The sequence below is a fragment of the Saccoglossus kowalevskii genome, chromosome 12 (assembly GCF_978046115.1).
Source record: "Saccoglossus kowalevskii chromosome 12, keSacKowa6.1, whole genome shotgun sequence".
NCBI classification, from domain to species: domain Eukaryota; kingdom Metazoa; phylum Hemichordata; class Enteropneusta; family Harrimaniidae; genus Saccoglossus; species Saccoglossus kowalevskii.
This window is the reverse complement of record NC_140652.1, coordinates 23,328,002-23,351,527: the sequence shown is the minus strand read 5'-3', so window position 1 is coordinate 23,351,527 and position 23,526 is coordinate 23,328,002. Positions and strand designations below refer to the sequence as shown.

At 35.6% G+C, this 23,526-nt stretch overlaps 2 protein-coding genes across 2 annotated transcripts in view; both read left to right on the top strand.

Annotated features, from left to right (window-relative positions):
• The window catches only part of LOC100378012 (receptor-type tyrosine-protein phosphatase beta-like), a 51,443-nt gene extending 45,127 nt beyond the window's left edge, over positions 1–6,316 (top strand). The window contains exons 46-49 of the mRNA XM_085506511.1: positions 224–372; positions 847–988; positions 1,480–1,579; positions 4,967–6,316. Coding sequence (XP_085362637.1) covers positions 224–372; positions 847–988; positions 1,480–1,579; positions 4,967–5,037 — 462 coding nt within the window. The 3' untranslated portion in view covers positions 5,038–6,316. The remainder of the gene's footprint in view (positions 1–223; positions 373–846; positions 989–1,479; positions 1,580–4,966) is intronic.
• Positions 6,317–20,727: 14,411 nt separating this feature from the next.
• LOC102807056 (uncharacterized) lies at positions 20,728–23,113 on the top strand. The gene is made up of 6 exons (XM_006815189.2): positions 20,728–20,885; positions 21,232–21,356; positions 21,656–21,778; positions 22,217–22,317; positions 22,640–22,712; positions 23,013–23,113. Exons 1-6 carry the CDS (start codon positions 20,728–20,730, stop codon positions 23,111–23,113), a joined length of 681 nt encoding a protein of 226 aa, XP_006815252.2.
• Positions 23,114–23,526: the final 413 nt, after the last annotated feature.

Below are 23,526 nucleotides of genomic sequence, written 5' to 3'. Positions count from 1 at the left end.
GCGAAAATAAAGTATTTTACAGTAGTTTCCAAAGTTACTTCAACACAGCTGTGTCATAATCATTTGCAAAGAAATGCATTATATCCATATTGCAGTTTTGTCTTTAATATTAATTAACTCCCATACTTAATTATAATTAGTTCGTCACTAAAGAAAGCATTCTTCCGGTTTTCTTTTCTTGAGTATTGACTTGTATTGACCTATCAAATAATTGTACTGTTAGAATCGTGAAATCCGAGCTGTACGCCACTTCCAGTTCACTGCCTGGCCCGATCATGGTGTGCCTGAAACCCCAGACTCTTTGCTACGATTCATACGTACTGTGCGTGGGCAGATACCAAGGAATAGTGGTCCTAGTGTTATCCATTGCAGGTATGTACACTTTGATTATTATTGTTGTATATTGTAGTTGTTATAGTGTGCACTATATGACTTGAATATAGTATTTGCTCGAGGGCACAAGACAACGTATGTATGCTTGGTAGTGTTTGCTAGATGACTTGTATATTGTGCTTGCTTGGGGGCGCTAGGTGACTTGTTATAGTGGTTGCTAGAGGGCGCTAGACAACTTGTATATTGTGGTTGCTAGATGAATGACTTGTATATAGTGTTTGGTAGATAGTGCTAGGTGACAGACATTTTGTGGTTGTTAGAGGAAAATGCATTACCTTTTATATTGAGGTTGTCAGAGGGTGCAAGATGATTGTATATTGTGGTAACTTGTTAATGTCATCAGAGCGAAGTTGATAATGTTATGCTTGTTCTGGTTATTTTGGGACGCCAAGCAAATAATGTTATGGCACATCTACCTTTATTATCACAATAATGTTTGTTATACATTCACAGTGCTGGTGTTGGACGTTCTGGTACGTTCATGTGTTTGGATTTCCTACTACAACACCTTGCTAGGAAGGAGAATGAATTCATTGACGTCTTTGGACTTGTAGCTAAGATGAGACAGCAGAGGTGTTTTATGGTTCAGACAGAGGTAAGAGTTCAGTATTAATGGTCTTTTCGCACTAATACTTCAAAATAATTATTATTCATCATATAGTTTTGCATAAATTAATATTAAAATGGACCAAAACAAATCATCTGGAAATCTGATGTATAGTGGGGGAATTGACCAACAACAGAAGCAATCATGCACTAAGCCAAGTAACCCTTCCCAAAAATACATGTACTACATACATTTGCTCTCTCAGAAGCCAATCTTCTAATAGAAATGCATGTAAATAAAAAATCATTGAAATATCATCAAAAGATAAGTTATTTTGACCATCGCTGTATTTTACATTATATACACATGCACTACTAATAGAGTATATACGATATGTGTAGATATTTGTATTCATAGGCAATCAGTTGAAATCATGTTAATAGTTCAACTCAATCTGTTTGATTGCATACATATATTTTATATCTGAGTCGATTTTTCATCTTTCTCTGTTAAAAAATTGTGTCCTTTATATATTTCAGGCTCAATACGTGTTTATCCACAAAGCAGTATTAGATATCTTACAAGGACGTGTTAGTGATAGCAATTGGTTATTGACACCTTCACAGTCATCGTCAGGGTGTAAGTAAAAATATATCTTCTTACGACGGTTATTGCTTGTATATTTTGTTGTTCTTAAGCCATTATACTATGTGTTGTATGTTTTGAGTAAGTAACATACACTATGAAGATTCATAGTTCTAGCATGTTACTTACGAGAGTAAGATGTTTTCCCATTTATATTTTAGGACAGTTTTCACAGAGCAAATAGTACAAATAGCTTTGAACAATTCAGTATCTCCTAGTAATTTATAGTTCACAGTAGGCTTGATTATTTGTAATTTGAATTTGACTAGTTCAACATTCTGTATATCTATATGTTCAACTTTTTGGCACTGCTAAGATATTTTTACTATTTTTTCTATAAATTTTGCTGATTTTAAGATTTTGTGTAATTAATGAACTGTGTGAAGGTCACAGACTTGTGTATGATGGCCACAGAAATTTTCACTGCGACAACATTTCTTGATTTTCAATGGTTGAATATCACTAAATAAATCTAAAATGTTTAAGCCAAATTATTTAATAGTAGCATGTAGCCTAGTTATTCTCTAACAATTGATTGTTTCAATTTCGCAAGTCAGTGGATTCTTTGCACAATCACAATGAATGAAACACTGTATTCTTTATTCAAAATTAAAACTAATAAGCCAAAATGTAGATCACCAGCGATTGATATTTTACCAGTATATATACACTACCATACAAACAAAATGTTTAAATAGGACAAAAATGTGTAATCAGCAGATGCCATGATGCTCATTATAAAAACATCATTTAAATTTCTTTGGATCATATGATTAATGGTGTTTTTGTTCATTTGAAAGTCCATACTTGAACTAATTGTTTATTTATTTATGCTAAGATTTATTATATGCTTTTTTTTCATTGTTTCTTTGTATTGTCCTTGTGTGCATACATTGTTCTCTGCCTTGATGTTACATGTTCTTTGCATGTATTCGTCCTAATGTGTGTTCTGTTTCTCTATCACTTTAGCTGATACTCGATTCAAAGTTGTGTATACCATTCAATTGTTTGTATTGTCCTTGTGTGCATGCATTGTTCTCTGCCTTGATGTTACATGTTCTTTGCATGTATTCGTCCTAATGTGTGTTCTGTTTCTCTATCACTTTAGCTGATACTCGATTCAAAGTTGTGTATACCATTCAATTGTTTGTATTGTCCTTGTGTGCATGCATTGTTCTCTGCCTTGATGTTACATGTTCTTTGCATGTATTCGTCCTAATGTGTGTTCTGTTTCTCTATCACTTTAGCTGATACTCGATTCAAAGTTGTGTATACCATTCAATTGTTTGTATTGTCCTTGTGTGCATGCATTGTTCTCTGCCTTGATGTTACATGTTCTTTGCATGTATTCGTCCTAATGTGTGTTCTGTTTCTCTATCACTTTAGCTGATACTCGATTCAAAGTTGTGTATACCATTCAATTGTTTGTATTGTCCTTGTGTGCATGCATTGTTCTCTGCCTTGATGTTACATGTTCTTTGCATGTATTCGTCCTAATGTGTGTTCTGTTTCTCTATCACTTTAGCTGATACTCGATTCAAAGTTGTGTATACCATTCAATTGTTTGTATTGTCCTTGTGTGCATGCATTGTTCTCTGCCTTGATGTTACATGTTCTTTGCATGTATTCGTCCTAATGTGTGTTCTGTTTCTCTATCACTTTAGCTGATACTCGATTCAAAGTTGTGTATACCATTCAACAGTAGTTTACCCTTATATAACAGGTACTGCTTTCAACTAGCCTCTTGTACCTACATGTGTGCATCCTGCATGGTATTATGAATGCATGGCTTTGCAATATAACAAAACTAATTTGTGAAGTCAAGTTCAAATCCAAAGCTTTTATATCAACTTTACTGGCATGTATGTAAAATAGAACTAATTTTCATGAATTTTTACAAGCCAGTGAAAATCAAAACAATTTCTACAGAGCAAAGTGAATTTCATTAGATAACATATGTTGGTAAAGATTTATTATCACATAAAACAAACGAAAGTAATGTACTGAATTTAACTGACTTAGCTCTCATTTCTTATCGATTTCTATATTTGGCAATCAAGTTTGCCTTAGCCCCCCTTTCCCCAGGCCTTCAGAAAGTTTCTGTACATATGAAACCTAATATTACTGAAAATTATCTTAATAAAATTGGCTGGGATTGTGGTGTCTTTTTACAATATACATTTGTACATTATTGGTATAAACATGGTGTGTAAAACATGTTGTGTAAAATCAGTGTTTTTATACTTGCATCACCGTTTGTGTCAAAAAATTCACTGTAAGTGACTTTATGAAAATTAGATATTAATTATTACTAAATTGTTAAAATGGAAAGCAGCCAATTTAAAGCAGTTTACAATTTATGTTAATGGAAAACAATTCTCGTATATGACATTTCAATCCATTACTCTGGATTTGTTTCTAATTATTTTGTCTACTCATTCAAATTGTAGAATGTGACAGGTACAGTATATCTATCTAATCTTAAAATGTTCTAAGTAATGTTAAAATTATGAATATTTTGTATAAAATATGCATGTTAACTACAGATACTGTTACTCTAACAAAATATTAAGGAAATATGTAATGCAGTCAAAATCATAATATTATTCAAATTCATAATTTCTTCACAGCTTCTCTTTTTTATACCATAGTGATTTGCACCAAAAGTTTGCCTCAAAATTCTAGCTTGAAAATAGTAATAAATGGATGAAAACTACTTTATTGCAATTAATCATAATTCTATAACTTTCCTCTTTTCATACACATTATGAATAATCTTTCTTTACTGGAGAAATGTTCCAATGAATGCACTCACTTCACCTTGGCTGCAGTAACCTGGATTACACCTCTACTAACCTAATCTCACCTGCTGTGACTTTGGTAAAAATTATGTTCATATTGAAATCTGGCAGATTTGTATCATTTACATAATAACACAATTTTTGCCTCTATGTAATGATAAATAGAATATAAAACCCAATATGTTAAAATATAAAAAAATATATAGAAAAAAAGGGTATATTAGATATGTGACACTAATCGTGTGAAAACAAAATACCAAAATAAATGTACATTTAAAAATACTTTAAATTGGTTAGTGCCCATCATGGGCTATAATGTCCTTGGTCTTGTGCAAAGCTATATATACTATCACCTCTCTTATTTCATTTTATTGAATTAAACTTTACCAAAATTTGCATTCTCTGATGAAATTGCTTTGATACTTGTATTTGTTCAGTTGGTGTGATTAATGGTATTTTTATTAAGTATCACCCAAGTTGCAAACCTTTACCTTGCACATCCTTGTCTGAACCCAGCTGACATCAATCAACATAGACTAATGCTGTTTAAGTTTTAAATATTTGTTGTTGTTTTTTCCAGATCCATCCAAACAGGAAATTGAACATGAACCTGAATTTTATGATCCAAATGACAAAGATGTAGAATTGTAGGACTACAATCATCTTGGTTACAAGAAGCACTTGTAAATGCAAAATACACAGAAATGAAAACTTTTTTTTGGTTATCCATCAACATTCCATATAAACTCTTGAAAAATAATCTTTAAACAATACTTCCATAATCAAAAGTTTTCAAATTTTAATCCCAAGACGGCATGTTTGTGTGAATGATGAAAAAGAATCTTTTTAAAAATAACACCTTGATTTGTATTACTAACTATTTACAATTTTTATATGATATATTTAGTAATTAAAAAAATATTCAACTGTGCTGTACTGTATATTTAGAAGCTGGCTTCTTTCTTTGTGACATTTTACAAAAGTTTAGTCATTTTAGTTGTATTGTGTGCTATATTTTGCAATGAATAAAATAAATTGGCAGTTCAACCCAACGACCCACCAAGTTCATCCAAGTGTTTACCATATATATTTTTATATGCAAAACAAGGTTTAATACCATAGTAAAGGTGCTCATGTGTAGGATCGTGATTTCTCTTCAACTATGTTTTTTAATAATCAATGTATTCCTTTAGTTATATAACAACCCCAAAATATTATTTGAACTGAAAAATTGTTGTACTGATACTTTTCTTCTATGTGGAAATGAATTGACTATTTCGAGCATTTCACAGAAGATTTAGAATGCCAGCATTGTAGGTATAGACGTTTGTTTTGTAATTCTCATTTTTTTAAATATTTATTATTCAAGTAATGTATCTTCTCAACACATGACTGAAATTGTTGAATCAAGAGTCTTCTATTTATGATTATATTTGTTTCTAAAAATCACTTGTATTTAATAACATGCATATCAAATGTCTAATTTGTGTGAGTTATTATTATACCTTGACTACAAGATAAATACAAATTAAATTCAAAGATGTTGATCTTGCTGCAAATTACCTCCTATGTTCATCTGAGTTTATTCTTAAAAAACATGCAATATTGTTAACAATTTGTACTGTTTTATCTAACAGTGAATTTTTATATTTGTAATTTTTTTATACTAACGGGGTTAGTCTGAATATTTGGGTATAATGCAATTCAGCTGTCTATTTCTTGATGTATTTTTATATTAATGCGCTTTCCATAAAATGTAAGCTGTATTTTATAACTGGAAAGGCTTCTATCCAATCAGTTTAAATTCCCGAGTATGCAAATTATTTATGAGGTATGATTTTAATGTTATAACACTGAATTTTGTTGTATGTATAATTTTCATTTTTTTTCTAAACTAAAGGGAAATAAATATTTTAATACTAAAATACAAGTATCATTGATTAAATGTGTTTTGAGTTGTCTGTATACGAGTTGAAAGAATATTGTATTCATTAACTAAATTAGCTATGTTCTATTCAAAGCCAAAGAATTTGGGGGAGCATAAAGCTAATCGAAGGTATGGGTGACTGTGTTGCAAGTTAAAACTAAAACTCAACATTAATGATTACCAACCTCTGCCTCCTTTTATATTACTACCTGTCAGACATAGTCAAAAATAGGGACTTGTGTTTTAGGTTCATATATATGATTATGGACTCTATATGAAGTCCGATGTCTCCCAACCTCTGTAAACTTGAAACAGCGTCCGGATTACTTTCGGAAATTCCGTCGCGTTTCGGAAAGTTTTAATTTTCACAACTTTTGAATATTTATTTGTGCTTTTAGGTTAGTGAGGAGGTTATAATAATTTTTCATTTCACTTTAACACTGTTTTTTACACCCCTCAGACCCCTTTAAAAAGTCAGTATAATGGCCACTATTTTCTTAATGGCCAGAATATTGACCAGAAATTTTTAAGTGTTACTCTGGGAGGGGGAGGGGGGCTCCAGTGTTAGTACCCCTGTTGCCTTTGGACTGTTGGCTATGCAAACAGTCAACTGGACCTTATTTGTGATACTCATGTGGTGCCACAGCCTTCTTCACAGGTACTCAAGCCTTTAAGGCGGGCTGCACGGATCAGGAAGGTTGTATGGTCATTTGCATCGGGTTCTGCGGGCAGTACTTAAACCCATCAAACCTGGTGGTAGGACCTTATGACACTTCTGGGAGCCCGGGAGCCATGAAGTTTCTTTGAAAGCTTGATAGGCTGCCTGGGCATGGATGGTGGTATGACTACCCCCCCCCCCGAGTCGTCCTCGGGCTTAGCCTCCCCATCTTCGTCCTGCGCTTGAGGCCGGTGTTCGGTGAGCTCTAGCTCCAAACCCCTGATCACTCCTCCCCGTTGGATCACGCCTCATGCAGCAAACACTAACCTGGTGCAGAAGACTGACTCAGGACGCTCGTAGTAGAGTCTCAGGGTATCGCATTCCTCTCCGACCTCCTCCTCATCTGACTCCTCATCCTCCCTCTGGTCTTCTACCGAGGGACGAGGTCAAGGTTGAGACAACCCGGCAGGAAGTAGCAAGCCTTCTGGAGATGGGGGCAGTACACCTAGTGGTAGACTGGCGTAGTCGGGGTGATTAATTTGTTTTTGTAGTTTAAATAAAATTTTTAAAAAAATCGACGGGTTCCTGCAGTGTCGATAGAGGGCCATGCAGAGTAAACCAGTCGGGGTGATTTCGCAGTTACAAGGGATTTTGCGCTAACACCTCCATTTCGCAATGTATTTAATTTTATTTAAACTACAAAAACAAATTAATCGCCCCGACTGCGCCAGTCTAACCTAGTGGTTCTATTCCCAGATCTTGCACTCAAGCGATTGGCTGGCGTCACTGGAGTTGAGCAATGCATATTTCAACATCCCCATTCACCACTCTTGCAGCCAGTATCTCAGATTACCCTTAAAGGGCAAAGTTACGAGTTTACCGCCCTCCCTTTCGGTTAGAAAGGTAACCCAGCTGCTTCATCATACATCAGTTTATCTGAACCCATACTACAACGAGACAGAGAGGTGTTGGGCTTTTTAATAAATATTCTCAAGTCCAACTCCCATACCGTCCTGCAACCTATTTCATTCTGGGTATGCAGTTCAACACAGAGCAAGGACTTCTCTGCCCCTTCTCAGGTGCAGTGTGAGTGGGGAGTGCCCCTTGCTGACTATAATTACGGATGCATCGCTCCAAGGGTGGGGCGGCCATCTGATGGACCTTCCAGTCCAAGGGACGTTGCCGGCCATGTATGTGGGCTATCACATCTATTGGTTGGAGTTGCAGACCGTCCTACTGTCTCTGAAATATTTTCATAAGGTCACACACCACCACAGAGTCCTGCTTCAGACGGACAACAACTCAGTAATGTCGCACATCAGCAAGAGGGGGGGGGTGTGTTTTTCCCCATGTTATTGAAGCTAGCGGAGGAGATCCTATTTGGTGCCTGGAACCAAGTGGAGCTAATGGCTCACCGCCTTCAGGGAATACGCAGTGCAATGCAGCAGATGTCCTCTCGAGACGTATTCGGTTTTAGAACATCAAGTGGCAGATCCCCCAGTGGGTGGTATTCGTCTCTGAGACGGTCCTCTGATAAATCTGTTTGCCAATCATTGAAATGCCATACATGTCGCCTCTCTCGGAGACAAGCGCATTTGCCATGCGCTCTTTATCGATTTCTGGGATCTCTGCTCGTAAGCTGGCCTTGATAACTGGGTCTTCAAACACAGGAAACATCGGTTACGGTATTTCTCAGGCATTGGCACGAAGTGGGTATGAATTCTGCATGGAAGAATAAATGAGGACGACGCTGAACATTTAAAACTAAAAATACAGAGCTACAAATATGAGGCACATGCAGCTGAAACTCTCAGCCAGCATTAAACTGAACTGAATTCAAGTCATCATGGCAGGTCTGAAACCCTAGTACAGAGTTCAGAAACCATGACCAGGCACGTAGTTTCCCAGGGTAGCTTTGAGATCCGATAATGCATTAATATTTAATATGTTGGTCAAACACATAACATGCCCCGGGCATATATGGACAATTAGGTATCTGAAAGGTCACGCTGGGCATAAAGACTTCAAGATTGACCCCGAATCAACTGAATGCACTAACCCTGTTTAATTCATGTGGAGTTTGTCTCTCTTATTGAATGATCTACCCTCCAGTGAATTCAGGGTGACAAGTCATTACATCAAAGCTGATTTACATCAACGATCTGAAATTGAAAATCTCTGTAAGCAAATAAAAGTCGTATATCCCAGTGGAATAGACGTACTGGTCAACCATGCAGGTGAGTAAATATTGTTAGCTGTATTATTTTGTTACATATGTCGTAATATACTATCACTGTTTTCGATTCTCCAAATAAAGCTGCTGAGTGAAACACAAAACTCTCGTATTTGTTGTGTCCTTGGTATAAGTTATCCTATGAATAGCACACCCCTTCACAGAAACGCAACACCATTCAGTACTGCATGCTAAATGTAATACAATATTAATAACTGAAATGTAGATGGTATAAAAAGTTTCCTTAAAAAGTTCGTAAAACATTCAACATGAATGAAATTAGGAAAATACAAAATCAAATTACTATCACGTCTTTCTTAATATGTATTAAGGTTTTATTTATGCTGGACCACTCGAAAGTCATCCTCCAGAAAAATGGGATGAAATAATTCAAGTTAATCTCACAGCACCCTTTGACTTAATAAGATTAACGATTGGAGCAATGAAAACGAACGGTGGGCTTCATCTTTATATTTAATACAACATATTATACATTTGTTCTTCTACAGCCATACATTACAGTTGCTAAATTCTGGCACCAAGCTGTCGAGTGGGGAAGATTTACGAGAATGACGCAAAGTATGCACTCATACATGCTCGATCCTCCCACCGTACTGTATCTGTATATACTTTGTGGTATTCTTGTAATAACCTCATGGTATACATTATGACCGTGACAGCCAACTAGAATCGCGCACTTGCCGGTCAATATTTATAATCATTAACAACATTATGGTCTCTTTATTGCTTAGTTCGCTAAATGTACTCGTGATCGTGCAATCGTTCAGATATTGATATTTATTAATGTAATACGGTTATTGGTTGCGATACTCTTAAATAAAAATAAAGTGCCACATTAATATCTTGCTTATTAATTATTAATCATATTTATTAGGATGGGAACGTATCATCAACATTTCGTCTATACTCTGTAAGGGACATCCAAACTATGCTGCGTATTCGATATCTAAATGCGGTTTTGAAGGATTCACTAAAGTAAGTAAAATCCTGCTGCTACTAATATATGAATCGCGTGAATACACTGGAGGTTTGCGGCAGTTATCATGCAGAATGTGATAACGGAGTCAAGACAGCTAAGATAACAGACCCACCACTCGAACCTAATACAGTGCTTGAAGTAAATAACACGCCTTCACAACAATCTTGACAAATGCTTTATTGTATAAAAAATACTAGTTTGAATGTCTAGAGCACATAATGGCATTAGGCCCGAGGACTGGCGACAGTCTATCCAACCCCCGATATCACATTCAATTACAACCATGTGTATATGTGTCATAAATGTTTTCCACTTATTCACTTACTATAGACGGCTGCAAATGATGCTTTTGGAACTAGAGTGACTTGTAATGCAATATGTCCTGCAGTAGTAAAAACACAAAGTATAACTATATTTAATTACTTAACATTTAGACGTATATCGCATGTTTGGATCTCAAGTGTAGTATGATTTATAGAAAAGCATTCCTTTTACACATGTGTGCTCGTTGTGATCTACTGTAAAGTACAATGAATGCTATGCATCTGAATATAATTCAATGCTAATATGTGTATGTAAACATTATTTATTGTTTACATTCTGAGTTATCCCCACCGTTCGGTATTTTCGTGGAGACAAACGTTTTTATTGGGGATATCAAATATAATGAAAACAATTATTATTGAATTTTGTATTTTAGTGAGCGCACATGCTATACAAGCAAAGGCTGAACACGACTGAAATCATACGAAGAATGTGAGGTGAGTGTTGAAATGTCATAATTTCTGCTGCTCTTAATTCTGTGTAATAAGGAGCAATGTATTTTTCGAAGTACATACGTTGCATGCTGTTCTGATGTAAAGGCTATCCACTATTGTGCACGGATCTTTTCTAAATGTATGTGTGGTTTCTACATATTTGTTTGAGCGTAATTTTAAAGAACGCTTGTTATTCAGTCTTAAAATTAATAAAGGGAAGCACACAGACGATCCTATACGTAGGGATATAAGCATACTTTACATCGTCATAATGGTAAGAACTTTGGACATGTTGTAATTGTTCATGAAGACACAAATCAACGAAATTATTACTAAACTAATAATGTATGGTGCATTACATGTTCATATTGAGATCATATTTGCATTGAAATTGTATATGCCGGTGTAGCCTCATGTTGCGAGATACTGGTGCAGCTTTAATGCTAAGCATTACATTTATATTTTAGGCAGAGATATTGAAGGAAACACATCGGAATGGTAAATTTGTAACAATCGACCAGGTGTGAATCCATTTAATTGTTTTCCACATATTTATTTGTTTTTGCAATAGAGTGTATTACTTTATCCCATATATCATGGCAGTTTAGTTCAATACAGTGGTGTGAGTGATTTGTCATCTCAGCATACTGTCTCGATTGTCTGATTGGTTCATGCAAATGAGATTGAAATTTAGACATTGCTGCCGGCTATCACAAAATACGTCATTCTCTAATTTAATTTTAGTAACTCTTATTTGTACGCTCACTAATAAGATACTCGCTATCTGTTTCTGTATCAGATCTTAATAAAAATGCAATAATGTCCAATTAAAACATGGAACCTAGTCACATTCCCATGGAGTAAACTTACTAAATGTGTTACTGGAATCTCTTCCATTTGAGGTTGAATGGGTGCACTGGTGGTATTTACATGCCTTGATTTACACTACTATATCTTGCCAAAACTAGACAAGTTAAACTGATCAGAAGTGTAACTTGAATGGACAATCTTTGTACAGGTGTTTTTCATGTTTGTAAGACCTCCATTCTCTGTTTCTATTGAAAGTTATGGTAAATGAAATAGTATATCAATGTGTCAGTGCAATTAAACTATGCTGAGTGTTCCTTTCCCAGGTTGCGGACCTTGCAGTGTTTCTGTAGCTGACCAGATAACTGGAGCTTGTATACCAGTAGACGCAGGTTACTGGTCGAAATAGTCACACAATATAGATCTATATGTAATATTAAATATTGATCTATATATCTATATATTTTGTGTACTCTATCTCATAATCGTGAGTTCTTTGGACGATTTTTAGTAAAGCAAATATTCGTTCGATGTTGTAGTTGTTTTCATGCAGTCAATAACTGCGAGCGTTTATCACATCACATGTATTTTGTCGTGATCTTTGTCGTGGTTTTGTAGATCACTTCTTGGTGATTGCAACACGTACTGGGACAAATATAATCTAAAAATCACATATCGTATAATATTAAGTGAAAGTATTTCCTAGTATCATTCACGATTTGTAGTTCCGGATTGACCTATGAAGCAGGGTTTCAAGCCGGCAACAAACTATAACTCTCTTCCTAAAGATGAAATTCACGTTGGATTCGTCCCCAACTGCCATCTCGTGATGCAACGTAGACAAAGTTTTTCTTTGGCAGCAATATATTTCTCGTTTTTGGGGCCGGTCTCAGGATTTTCGACTTTCTTCCCCACGAGGGCGTTCACATTGAATTGGTTCCCAAGTGTAAGTTGGAATGATGTCAAATATTTAAACAAGTGTTGTTTAATTAATTTCTACCATTAAAACTTGTTAAATTGAGAGAACAAATGTATAGACAAATATTTGATACTTATTTTGGTGTAAAGAACTATTGGAAGTTGTGAAACCAATAAAATAAATATACTGGTACCATTGAATTTAATTGTGAAACTTTGTAACAAAATGTTAACTGCTGAAATTGAAACCCCCAATCCACAATTCCACAGATAGTATACATAACATTACACCACAGAAGATATTCGTGTGTTGCCTGAATTGTTTTCGTAATATAGGGAACGCCATCGTGGCACTTTAATATCTAGCAAAATTTACCTTGACTTTGGTCTTCGGTTTATCTCTTGTTACGACCTGTTACGTAAGTTATTTTATTATTTATTCATTCAGTTCATTTTTTGTTTACTTTTTTTTGCTTTGAGGGGTTACAGTTTAATTGATTTACGTATTTACGGTAGCTCTGAGCGGAATCCGAATCCACTGGCTTTTCATGCTAATTTTGTTTTATGTCGACGGCACGCTTGTGTACCCCACCACAACGTAGGTCGACGAGTTGTGTTCATTATCGCACTAAATCTACCATTTATTCACGGGTGCCTCAAAAGCGTATTTGAGGGTGAGTTTTGCGGGCACGCAGAAGCTACAACACTGATGTCTGCGTGTTGATATGCGTGTACGTTCTGAGGGCACGTAATGATGATGCCACTCAAATCAAGTTTGCGTCTACTGTCAATTCTTTCATACGTTATCATTATGAAGTAAGCCAAGGACCAAAAATGCAGTTTTGAAAAGTGGCATCATCGTATTATTGAATGCATCGAAATAAAACAAAAGAATAAGTACGCTGTATATTTTGAACTGTCGAGCCACAATCAATTTCCGCTGACGATCCCTCGCGACAGATTATGTCTACAAGTTGTAAATGTTACATTCCATTGAAGCCATGGAGTTATTACCGAAAATAATGTAAAAGATATTTCTTCACCGTGAGTACTATCATATATGTAATTGATTTCGCCAACTGTACGCAACTGAACTTTCAACTTAAACACAATTATCATTTTGTTTCACGGGTCAATAAAACCAGAATCAATTAGGTATCAGTATGTTATTTTAGAATGTTTTTTTTTATTGGGTTTTGGGTGGTAATTAGGTAGCATTATCATAAGAAAGTCCATGATACAGGTCACAGTGCGGCTTGTGTCAGGAAGGAAGGGAAAATGGATGCCGTTGATGTTGTGATCATTTTGAGTTTTTACAACGGAGATAAACTAAGATATTGCGTATAGGGTGGATTATTATTAGGTGAAGTGTTTTTACAAAACATAACACTTGTTCCTCGTTTTGCGACAACGCAATTACTTTTCAACACGGATTTTCAGCACAGATAGAGCGGTGTTGAGTATTATTGTGGGACGACGCTGTCAGTGGCAGAAGGTGTGAAGCATGAAATAATACATTTATTTTTGTGTTGTTTTATTTTGATGTATATAGCATCTTGAATTTCAGTGAACTAAACAATTTCAAACACACTGTTCGGATCAACTGTTGTGTGTCTGCAGTATTAGCTTTGTAGTTATAATGTTCACAATATAAGGTTGGAATGTATATACTTGATGTTTATGTTAATATCAAATCATTTTACCATGTCAATGTCTATTTTTACTATATGTGTTATGTTGAAATGACCGTTGTATACTGTATTGTGCTTGTGTGTGTGAATGGGAATGGTTGCTTGATGCGTTGATGTTTTATACAGTATACATATTACAGAGCCCACATATTTTAGATGCGATTCTGTCGAATGTTTTTGATCGTTTCCTCTAAATCATCTTAGTTTCATCGTGTCAAAATTCACTAGCATTGCCAAGCACACTTTGCATTCTATAATGTCGTGCAAAGTGTGCTTTCGTTCATTATGAGCCACCATGGAGCGCATTATTGTTTAAATATTAGTTTGATTGTTAATTGTTTTTGCGTCATCTAATGCACTGAAAATCCCGAGTCGACAAGCGTGAATCCTCAGACCGATCGCTGTTTTTTTACGAAACACATCCCATCGCGAAATGTACCTCCTACATGTAATAATTATCTTCCACCATGTCGCAGGCAACAACGGCTTGGACCGACCATCGGGTCGCAGTATTATTTTATTTATCGTGCGGGAAATGGTTAATTTTGTGTTATATATAACGTGTATTACTTAATCCATTAAATCACGGCATTTTAGTGTAATACAGCAGCGTTAGTATTTTGTCGTCATCTCCATAGTGTGGAATAAAAGTCCCAATCGTCTGATTGGTCCATGCAAATGAGATTGAAATGTAGACATTACGGCCGACTACTGTAAAGGGGGTAATTATTCACTGGGTTTTAATTTAGCTTATTTCGCTGACTAGGAAATGCGCTAAATTAAAACCCAGTGAATATGTAAAATTTAGCGTAGAACACATTATCTAAATGACAAAACCGTGAATTTAAAACCCACTGAATATGCCTGAAATAGTAAATCAGTGAAATTTAAACCCAATGAAAATTAGTCATTTTACAGTATCACAAAATACGTCAAATAAATGCTATAATGTCTAATTCAAACATTGAACCAAGTCACATTCCCGTGGTGGAAACTTACTAAATGTGTTACGAGAATCTCTTCCATTTGTGGAATGGTTGAGCGAGTGATCATGACATTGACAAAATGAGACAAGTTAAACTGAAGTAAATGGGTCACGTCTCGAAAATTTGTGCAGGTGGTTTAGAGTGTTTCACACTTTCGTCTTTGTGTGTTCGTCATTCTCGGTTCCTATTAAAAGTTATGGTGAATGGAATAGCATGTGTCATTGCAATTAAACTATGGTGAGTTCTCTTTTCCCAGGTTGCTGACATTGCAGTGTTTCTGTGTTCTCCTGCAGCTGACCAGATAACTGGAGCCTGTATACCACTAGACGCAGGTTACTTGTCGAAATAATCGCACAATATAGATCTATATGTAATATTGAATATTGATTTATATGTAATATTTGCATTTTTGTACTCTATCTCATAATCGTGAATGTTTTGGGCGATTCTTTGAAAAGCAAATATGTAGTCCAAGATTTTATTGGCAGCATTATATTTCTCGTTTTGAGGGTCGGTCTCAAGATTTTCGACTTTCTTTCCCACGAGGGCGTTCACATCGAACAGGTTTCCAAGTGTTGTTCCGTGATACAATACAGTCTAAGTTTCCGTTTGCAAAATGAAATTCTCTATTTCGGGCTAACATCAAGATAGTCACCCTTATCCTTCATGACGACCTCTACAAATTATTGGCTTCAACTTGCCAATACATGATACACTGGCACTATGTAGCCATATATAGTTGTCTATTTCTTGATGTATTTTTAGAATAATATTAATGCGCTTTCCATAAAATGTAAGATGTATTTTATAACTGGAACGGTTTTTGTTCAATCAGAGTTTAAATACCCCAGTATGCAAATATTGCTGTTATGATGATTTATGAGGTATGAGTTTTAATGTTATAACGTTGGATGAACTTGTGTTTTGAGCTCATAGTTATGGTTATAGACTCAATATGAAGTCAGATGGCTCCCAACCTCTGTAAACTATGAAAAAACTCGGGTAAACAAAACACACCTACTGTATTTGGGTTGCACCTAGAGAAATAAATAAATGTCATTGGCTTTTGCAAGAAATTTAAACGGCTACGAACTATGATTGGTTGATTAGTAGCACGAGACCTAAAATGACCCTAAGGATATCAACAGTTGTCGATAGAGGGCGTTATACTGCAAACTAAAAAAACATGGGCATACAGCTATTACAGTGTTTATATTCATTGCTAAGCTGGAAAGCACATGTTCATCAACAGAGCCACCCCATGTCGGTAATTGTGATTTCAATTAAAATTACTTCAATCAAACTGCCCATTAAATAGCTGCAGCCTTTTAAATCAAGTTCCAGATGACTTCAGGCATTGGTTGCTTAGTTGCAGAATGTCATCATTTCTGAACTTCGGTGTATCAATGCTACCACATCATGTTTACGTAAAATGCATTATGGTCGACTCAAGATCTCACAATATATCGTGAGATATTGTGAGACTTTATTGAATTGTGCCTCAGCGTGCATTGAAATAATGATTTTTGGCACATTAAAACACAATAAACAAACTAATACATAATAATTTTAAGGAATAAAGAAATCTTAACAAAATAAACACTATACTAGATTTTATTAGATAATTACCAGTAAATTAACTAATTAAATAAGGCATCGCAATAATTAAGTTAATATATAAATAAAGTCTGAACCTACTAATTCCAAGCAGTGCTGGAAATGGAAAAACAAACAAAAGGCATCAAAAAACAGGTAAGAATAAAAAAAATGTAAAATTACATTAAAATTTAAAGGCGCTTACTATGTTGCTCGGTATCGTTCGGTCGGTACCTTAGAAATGGAGGGATACTACAACGCATTTTCACAAAAGAAAGTATCACGCATTGTAAAAGTGCGTTGTACCTTGGGATAAGGGCGACCAATTAAATTTTGCTGGAAAGGTAAAATTTTAGGCAACGAAATTTGAGCAAAACTATTGTCATGCAACAGTTTATGGCTATGACGGTTAGTTTAATAATAACATTTTATTTGCGAGTTCGATTTTGAAGTAAATAAAGATTGATCACAATAACGAATGATTGATATGACGTGGTGTGGAAAAAAATCGATTTTCTGAATCACTGTGAATGACGCTGACATTATAGAAAAACAAATATGGAGTTGAACAATAGAAATGATGGAGGAAAAAAAGGCAATTACTTTGTTCTTTAGTTTTGACCTGGATTTGTTCACGATGGTGTAGCTGTAATACTGTCTTTCGTTTTTTTTAAAAGGAGTAAGTTATTTTTTTTTAAACATTTGTTTTATTAATTATTTTTTTGACAAAATCTACTCACGAGTTTTAATGGAAAATCCCCGTTAGAATAAACATCACTGCGCGCATCGCGCCTGATTGTTAAACATCATTACGTCGATTATTTCTGCCACATACATGGTGGCCGCCATTTTCACGCGATCTAGTGGTTGGTTAAATGCGTTCATGCAACATAAGGATTTAACACTATTTCTATATGTCACAATGAACAGAGAGTACCTGGGTTTACATTGATATAACCCAGGACACTCAAAGGGATAAAAGGTGTTTAAATAATGTCGATCATTCTCGATCATTATGAAATGACCGCGATTGATCATGTGTTACATTAGACCGGCAATCATTAGCCCATGCGACATGATACATTGAGTGCAGACTCCGTACTCAATTAAAATTGTATAGATACATTTTAGTTCGTGCGATATCTGAAGCAGTTGGCTTATGAGTTCGCCTGGTGTCTGTTAAAATATGAGTTAAGTAAAATGTGTGTTACTCTCTCACCAAGTATTGCTCTCGGTAAACGATTGTTTGCGAGGGAAAGCTATTTTCATGCGGCTCAAACTGGCGGTGACATCATGTGTTATGGCTGTCATAATAAGTCACATGACTACATGTTTTAGTACATACAAAATATAGAGCAGTTTTACTGCCACATGCTACGAATCTCAAATGGTAATGCTATTCTTGAAACAGGTAATAATTTAATTTTCATTGATTAATTTCCACGTCGCCGTGAATTATATAGGTCAAATGTTACAGTGATCATTCCGATCAAACAGCACAACTACGACGAACTAGTCACAAAGTCTGCGAGAGAAGGTCGAACAGCTGATCAAAGTAAAGAAAATATTGATAGCACGACGATTGTAGCCTTTAGTATCAACACCAATAATTCGGGTAATAAGATACAAGGTGCAACGTTACTTGAGTATGCGACTGGTGTGTGACATGACGGGAAACTCGTATCTGATGTACTCTGTTTTGATTCCTAAGGTCTGGAGGAAAAGTAAATTGGTAACCGTATCTTGAATTTTGTCACCCCATATCGCGTTTTACTGAATGTAAATTGTACGACGTATTCAGTGGGTGCTTGAATTAAATCACTTTACCAATACTGTGATATTTTCTATGAAATGCAGCAATTACAAACTTTAACCTTTCCAATAGGGCAGTGACATAGCTACCGTGGTATGTGTGACGTCTCAAATAATACAGTCACACCCATTATTGTTAATGCAAGGCACCTTAAATGTGTCTGTTGGTAACATATATACGTAACTTTATCCACATTGCATTACACATACTGGACAGATACAGTCAACGTCAACCGACATATGTGTCCAGTTATATAATATATTTGGGACAATGTAAATGCTTTAACTATGTGGTATTAGATATGGCCTGAAGCGGGCCAACTATGCTCATTCACATAACTGTTATAGCTAGTGTTTATCGGAATTAAACAAATGACATAAAACATCTCTTACACGTGACGGGGTATCATAGATTTCATGATATAAATCATAGTTTATGGAAGAATGAGCTATGTTAGGAGCGTTGCTTGTTGTGACATATCATTCATGCGTGAATGATAAGACGATTTCTGGCTGCGTTGACTCCCGTCACGTTGAAAAACAGTGTGACTGTAGTAGTTCTTTCTAAGCATGAAAGTAGATTTTTTTATTTTAGCCGTTTTATAAACCCAATGTCACTAATACAGGTAAAGCTATTAAAATCACGGCTAAACTCTAAATCTAAAATGCTTACCGATAATCAAATCATTGAAGTTACGCCCAAGTAGTTTTCAGAAAACATTACAATTAATTTCACTTGGCCGTCTTTTAAGTCAGCCATGGACTAATTTATTATTTGCTGATGTAGTATAATTATTTATTAGTGTTTTTTATGATTTTTTTATTTATTTATTTGCATACGTACATATATTCATTATGATTTTTTTATTTATTTACTTGTGTTGACTTCTTCTGGAACAGCGTCTAATTAGCGAGATGAGAACAGCGCCTCCAACTGTCAGTTCAAAGTACCCTTTCAACATGGCTGGTTACTCACTCTTTTTGATCTTGTGCCTAATTTTGGTTCGTTCATGACTCATTTGGCTCGTTTTTGGTCCGTTTGGCTCGTGTTTGGCACGTTTTGGGTTGTTTGGCTCGTGTTGAGTAGTTACAGGTCTTGTCAATGGCTAAGAAGAAAGAAAGAACACGGGCGCCAACGCCACGCAACTTTGAAGGATTTTGGTCGTTCACAGCCATCGGAGCAGATGAAATGAGAACTGTTAAACTGCTTTGACAAACTCGAGATTTCTTTCGCCGCTGCATGTTGCCGTTTTCATTTGACAAAACTAAAAAGCAGTCCCAGCTGTGCCAGCTAGTCTAGCTAAACATCGGAATGCGTAAATATCGGATATATATTGATTAGTCTTTTCCAGTCAGAATTAAATTATTTGCCCCAAAAATACTAAGGGCCGTTTGGTTTCGTTAGAAAACAATATAAATTTACTCCGTCTGTACTCGTTTCGTATGTGTGTAGTTTGCATATGAAAAGGATCGCGATAACAATGCCACTGGCGCTGTTCTTTTCAGCACTTGATCAAGTGCGATTTTACGCCTAGATCAAGTGCCTTTTTACCCCAAGATCTAGTACTATTTCGAATTGGTGCTACTCGCACTAACCACTAACACTATGCCCCATGTCAACGCACATATATACATGGCGTCACACCATGACCTAGTTTCAACAACACGGCCATGTTGCAATGACGTGCATGACCCTTTGCATGTTCCCACTGACTATATGATCGTTCTGTTCAACTGTTAAGCTAGGATTCATTACCATTAGTATCATTATATTGTCACGTGATTTGTTCTACCTTTTTTGTAATGTTTTAGGTATCTTCATTGTAATTTGTATATATCAATTCGGATATACCGAGTAAATGTCCCCGATTGAAGGTCGAGTATTTGTGACGTCACCAATTCTTTTGTACCTGTTTTGGATAACGTGACACTTCGATACACACTACGTACTAGTAATGGCTGCTCGTAAGGTAGCTTTGATAACTGGGTCTTCCAGCACAGGAAATATTGGTTACGGTATTTCTCAAGCATTGGCACGAAGTGGGTATGACATAATTCTGCATGGAAGAATGAATGAGGACGACGCTGAACATTTGAAACTAAAAATACAGAGGTATGTAGATGAGGCACATGCAGCAGAAACTCTCAGACGTTAATATTAAACTGAACTGAAGTCGAGTCATCATGCAAGTCTGAAACCCTAGTATAGAGTTCAGAAACTATTGCCAGGCACGTAGTTTCCCAGGGTAGCTTTGAGATCTGGTAATGCATTAATATTAAATTTTGTGGACAGACACATAAAATGCCCCAGACATATATGAACAATTAGGTCTCTGAAAGGTCACGCTGGGCATAACTAGGTCACACTTGGCACGTGGTCTTCAAGATTAACTAGGATTCAACTGAATGTGGTAAAGTTTGAAGAGTTTGTCTTTCTTATTGAATAATCTACCCTCTAGTGAATTCAGCGTGACAAGTCATTACATCAAAGCTGATTTACGTCAACGATCTGAAATTGAAAATCTCTGTAAGCAAATACAAGTCATATATCCCAGTGGCATAGACGTACTGGTCAACAATGCAGGTGAGTAAATATTATTAGCTGTATTATTTTTTTAGCTGTATACCATCACGGTTTCCGATTCTCCAAATAAAGCGACACAAAGCTTTTGTATTTTGTGTGTATACGTTATCATATGAATAGCACACCCCTTCAAAGAAAAGCAAAATTATTCAGTACTGCATGCTGAATGTAATACAATATTAACTGAAATGTAGATAGTATGAAAGTTTCCTTAAAAAGTTCGTACAACATTCAACATGAATGAAATTAGGAAAATACAACATGAAATTACTGCCACGTCTTTCTTAATATGTATTAAGCTTCTATGTATGCTGGACCACTCAAAAGTCACCCTCCAGAAAAATGGGATGAAATAATTCAAGTTAATCTCACAGCACCCTTTGACTTAATAAGATTAACGATTGGAGCAATGAAAACGAAAGGTGGGTTTCATCTGTATATTTAATACAGCATATTATACATCTGTCCTTTTACAGCCATAAATTACAGTTGCTAAAATCTGGCACCAAGCTGTTGTGTAGGGAAGATTCACGAGAATGACGCAAAGTATGCATTCATACACACTCGACCCTCCTATCGTACTGTATCTGTATATACTTTGTGGTATTCTTGTAATTACCTCATGTTATACATTATGACCGTGACAGCCAATTATAATCGCGCATTTGCCGGTCAATATATATAATCATTAACAACAATTTGACCTCTTTATTGTTTTGTTTGAAAATGTACTCGTTGTCGTGCAATCGTTCAAATATTGATATTTATTAATGTAATACGGTTATTGGGTTCGATACTCTTATTGAAATAAAGTGCCACATTAATGTCTTGCTGACAAATTATTAATCTTATTTTTTTAGGATGGGGACGGATCATCAACATTTCGTCTATTTTCAGTAAGGGTCATCCGAACCATGCTGCATATTCTGTATCTAAAGGCGGTCTTGAAGGATTGACTAAAGTAAGTAAAAACCTGCTTGTACTAATATATGAATCGTGTGAATACACTGGAGGTTTTTGGCAGTTGTCATGCAGAATGTAATAACTGAGTAAAGACAGCTAAGATAACAGACCCACCACTCGAACCTAATACAGTGCTTGAAGTAAATAACACGCCCTCACGCCCTCGTATCAATATTGACAAATGCGTTATTGTATAAAAAATACTAGTTCAAACTGAGTTGCATGGAAAAACATTTTTTACTTGAATCCCCGATATCACATTCAATTACAACCATGTGTATATGTGTCATGGATATTTTCTACTTATTCGCTTATTATAGACGGCGGCAAATGATGCTTTTGGAACTGGAGTGACTTGTAATTCTATATGTCCTGCAGCAGTCAAGACACAAGGTATAAATATATTTAATTACTTAAAATTATGTTGTGACGTACATCGCATGTTTATATATCAAGTGCAGTATAATTTATAGAAAACCACCTCCTTTACACATGTGTGCGCGTTGAAATATGCGGCGAAGTTCAATGAATGGAGTGCATTTGAATATAATTCAATACCAATATGTGTATGAATTATTTATTGTTTACATTCTCAGCTGTTCCGACCTTTCGATATTTTCGTGGAGGCAAACGTTCTTTTTTGGGGGGATATCATATAAAATGCAAAAATTATTATTGATTTTTTTATTTTAGTGAGCGCATATGTTATACAAACAAAGGCTGAACACGACGGAATATCATACGAAGAGTGTGAGGTGAGTGTATCAAAATATCATGTGTTCTGCTGCTCTTAATTCCGTGTATTCCCGGAGCACTATATTCTTACACTTGAAGCATACTGATTGAATGTACAGGTTATCCACCATTGTATACGGATCGTTTCTCAATTTTTGTGTGGTTTTTATATACATTGCATTGTGTAATTTTAAGAACGCTTGTTATTCAGTCTTAACATTAAAGGGAAACATGGAGACGACCCTATACACAAGGATATAATCGTTTTTACATTGTCATAGCAGTAAGAACCTTGAAAATGTTGTGACTGTTCATGAAGACACGAATCAACGAAATTATTACTAAACTAAAACTGTATGGTTCATTACATGTTCATATTGAGATCATGTTTGCATTGAAATTGTATATGCCCGTGTAGCCTTATGTTGCGAGATACTGGTGCAGCTTTAATGTACCCCAGACCATTCGTCCC

What these genes read in the sequence shown, in the direction of transcription:
- LOC102807056 (XM_006815189.2), top strand. Translation starts at nt 20,728, where the DNA reads ATGGCTGCTCGTAAGGTAGCTTTGATAACTGGGTCTTCCAGCACAGGA. An exon ending in CGTACTGGTCAACAATGCAG is followed by an intron (nt 21,357 to 21,655) that starts GTGAGTAAATAT and finishes ATATGTATTAAG; the next exon opens with CTTCTATGTATGCTGGACCA. An exon ending in GTCTTGAAGGATTGACTAAA is followed by an intron (nt 22,318 to 22,639) that starts GTAAGTAAAAAC and finishes CGCTTATTATAG; the next exon opens with ACGGCGGCAAATGATGCTTT.